General features: G+C 61.2%; 1 protein-coding gene across 1 annotated transcript in view; it reads right to left on the reverse strand.

Annotated features, from left to right (window-relative positions):
• Positions 1-520: 520 nt before the first annotated feature.
• Positions 521-2,406, reverse strand: part of LOC113941857 (ruvB-like 2) — a gene marked incomplete at both ends in the record, with an annotated part of 2,690 nt that continues 804 nt past the window's right edge. The window contains 2 exons of the mRNA XM_027632999.1: positions 521-665; positions 1,810-1,939. Of these exons, the coding sequence (XP_027488800.1) occupies positions 521-665; positions 1,810-1,939 (275 nt within the window). The remainder of the gene's footprint in view (positions 666-1,809; positions 1,940-2,406) is intronic.

Genomic DNA, 2,406 nt, shown 5'->3' on the forward strand with positions numbered 1-2,406 from the left:
GCCCAGGTCCCCCTCAGGTGTCCCCAGGTAGCCCCCCAGGTGTGTCCAGATGCCCCTCAGGTGTGCCCAGGAGCCCCCCAGGTGTGTCTGGATGCCCCCAGGTGTCCCCAGGTGTGCCCAGGAGCCCCCCAGATGTGTCCAGGTGCCCCCCAGGTATGCCAGGTGCCCCTGAGGTATGTCCAGGTACCCCCAGGTGTGTCCAGCTGTCCCCCAGGTGACCTCAGGTGTGCACAGGCGCCCCCCAGGTGTCTCCAGGTGTCCCCAGCAGCCGCCCCAGGTGTGTCCAGGTGCCCCTCAGGTGTCCCTCAGGTGTGCCCAGGTGCCCCCTAGGTGTGCCCAAGTGTCCCCAGGTGTGTTCAGGTGCCCCTCAGGTGTGTCCAGGTAGCCCCCCAGGTGTCTCCAGCAGCCACCCCAGGTGTGCCCAGATGCCCCCAGGTGTCCCTCAGATGTGTCCGGGTAGCCCCCCAGGTGTCTCCAGCAGCCACCCCAGGTGTGCCCAGGTGCCCCCAGGTGTCCCTCAGGTGCCCCCAGGTGCCCCCCAGGTGCTCACGGAGCTCGTTGAACAGAAAGGCCTCCTGGTATTCCCTCATGTACTGGGTGGAGCGCGACTCGTCCAGGAACAGGGAATACACGCGCTTGATGTCCTCCACGCCCACCTCCGTGCCCTGGGGAGCAAAGGTGGGGGGACCCCAAAATGTCAGAGGGGACCCCAAGATGTTTCCTCTCCCATTTCCCACCATTTTTCCTCTCCCATTTCCCGCCATTTTCCCCTCACATTTGCCTCCATTTTCCCCTCACATTTCCCGCCATTTCCCCCCCCTCACATTTCCCTCCATTTTCTCCTCGCGTTTCCCACCCTTTTCCTCTCATGTTTCCCGTCCTTTTCCCATCACGTTTCCCACCTTTTCCCCTCCCATTTCCCGCCATTTTCCCCTCACATTTGCCTCCATTTTCCCCTCACATTTCCCACCCTTTTCCCCTCACATTTCCCACCGTTTCCCCCTCACATTTCCCACCCTTTCCCCCTCACGTTTCCCGCCCTTTTCCCCTCACGTTTCCCACTCTTTTCCCTCACATTTCTCTCCATTTTCCCCTCACATTTCCCGCCCTTTACCCCTCACATTTCCCTCCCTTTTCCCCTCATGTTTCCCTCCATTTCCTCCTCACATTTCCCACCCTTTCCCCTCACATTTCCCTCCCTTTTCCCCTCACATTCCCCGCCCTTTTCATCCCCTCACATTTCTCGCCCTTTTGTCCCCTCACCTTTCCCGCCCAAATTTTCCCCAGATCCCCCCAAACCCCCACCCGGTGTCCAGGTCCCACACGTTGCCCCCTAATTTTGGGTCCCCCCACCTTGCACCAGGCTGGTGACCAGCGGTGCGGTGTCTGCTTCCCATAGTCAGAGGGTCCTCCCCCTATTTGGGGTCCCAACCCCTAATTTTAGGGTCCCACCCCGCAATTTTGGGGTGACAAGCTGCGTCCCTCAGCGATGGCTCCGACACCGCTGGCCCCTGCTCCCCGTGCTCTGGGGGTCCTGCCCCCTGGGTTTTGGGGTTCTCTCTGGGTTTTGGGGGTCCTGCCCCCAGTTATGGGGTCCTCCCCCTATTTGGGGTCTTACCCCCTAATTTTAGGGTCTCACCCCACAATTTTGGGGTGACGAGCTGCGTCCCACAGCGAAGGCTCCGACCCTGCCCAGCCCCTGCTCCCCGTGCTCTGGGGGTCCTGCCCCCGGGTTTTGGGGTCCTCCCTGGGTTTAGGGGTCCACCCCCAAGGTTTAGGGGTCCACCCCCAAGGTTTTGGGGTGCCCACCTTGCGTTTCCTGGCCACCAGGCTGGCAGCAGTGATGAGCTGCATCGCGTAGCGCAGCGACGTCTCCAGCCCGATGCGCGTCAGCACCGCGTAGGCGTCCTCCGACATCTCCACGTCCTCCTCCTCGCACCTGCACCCCCAAAACGGGGCGGGGGGAGCCCAAAAACGGGTCAGGGGAGCCTCAAAATGGGTCAGGGGGAGTAAAAAATGGGTCAGGGGAGCCCAAAATGGGTCAGGGGAGCCTCCAAATGTGTCAGGGGGAGTAAAAAATGAGTCAAGAGGACCAGAAAATGGGTCACGGGGAGTAAAAAATGGGTCAGGGGAACCTGACAATGAGTTGGGGGAGCCCCAAGTGGGTCAGGGGGGACCCTGAGAGGGTTCAAGTGTGTTTTTGGGGGTGCCCACAGGTGTTTCTGGGGTGTCCCGCCAGATCTTGAGGATCTGCCGGGTCTCCTTGTCCCCGTAGGGGGCCGTGGCAATGGTTTTTGGGGTGCCCAGGTGTGTTTGGGGGCAGGGTTTGGGGTGTGTCAGGATGGATTTCAGGGCTCAGGGGTGTTTTTGGGGTGTGTCAGGGTGGATTTCAGGGCTCGGGGGTGT

The sequence above is a fragment of the Corapipo altera genome, unplaced genomic scaffold, assembly GCF_003945725.1.
Source record: "Corapipo altera isolate COAL_440 unplaced genomic scaffold, ASM394572v1 59641, whole genome shotgun sequence".
In the NCBI taxonomy this organism is placed as follows: domain Eukaryota; kingdom Metazoa; phylum Chordata; class Aves; order Passeriformes; family Pipridae; genus Corapipo; species Corapipo altera.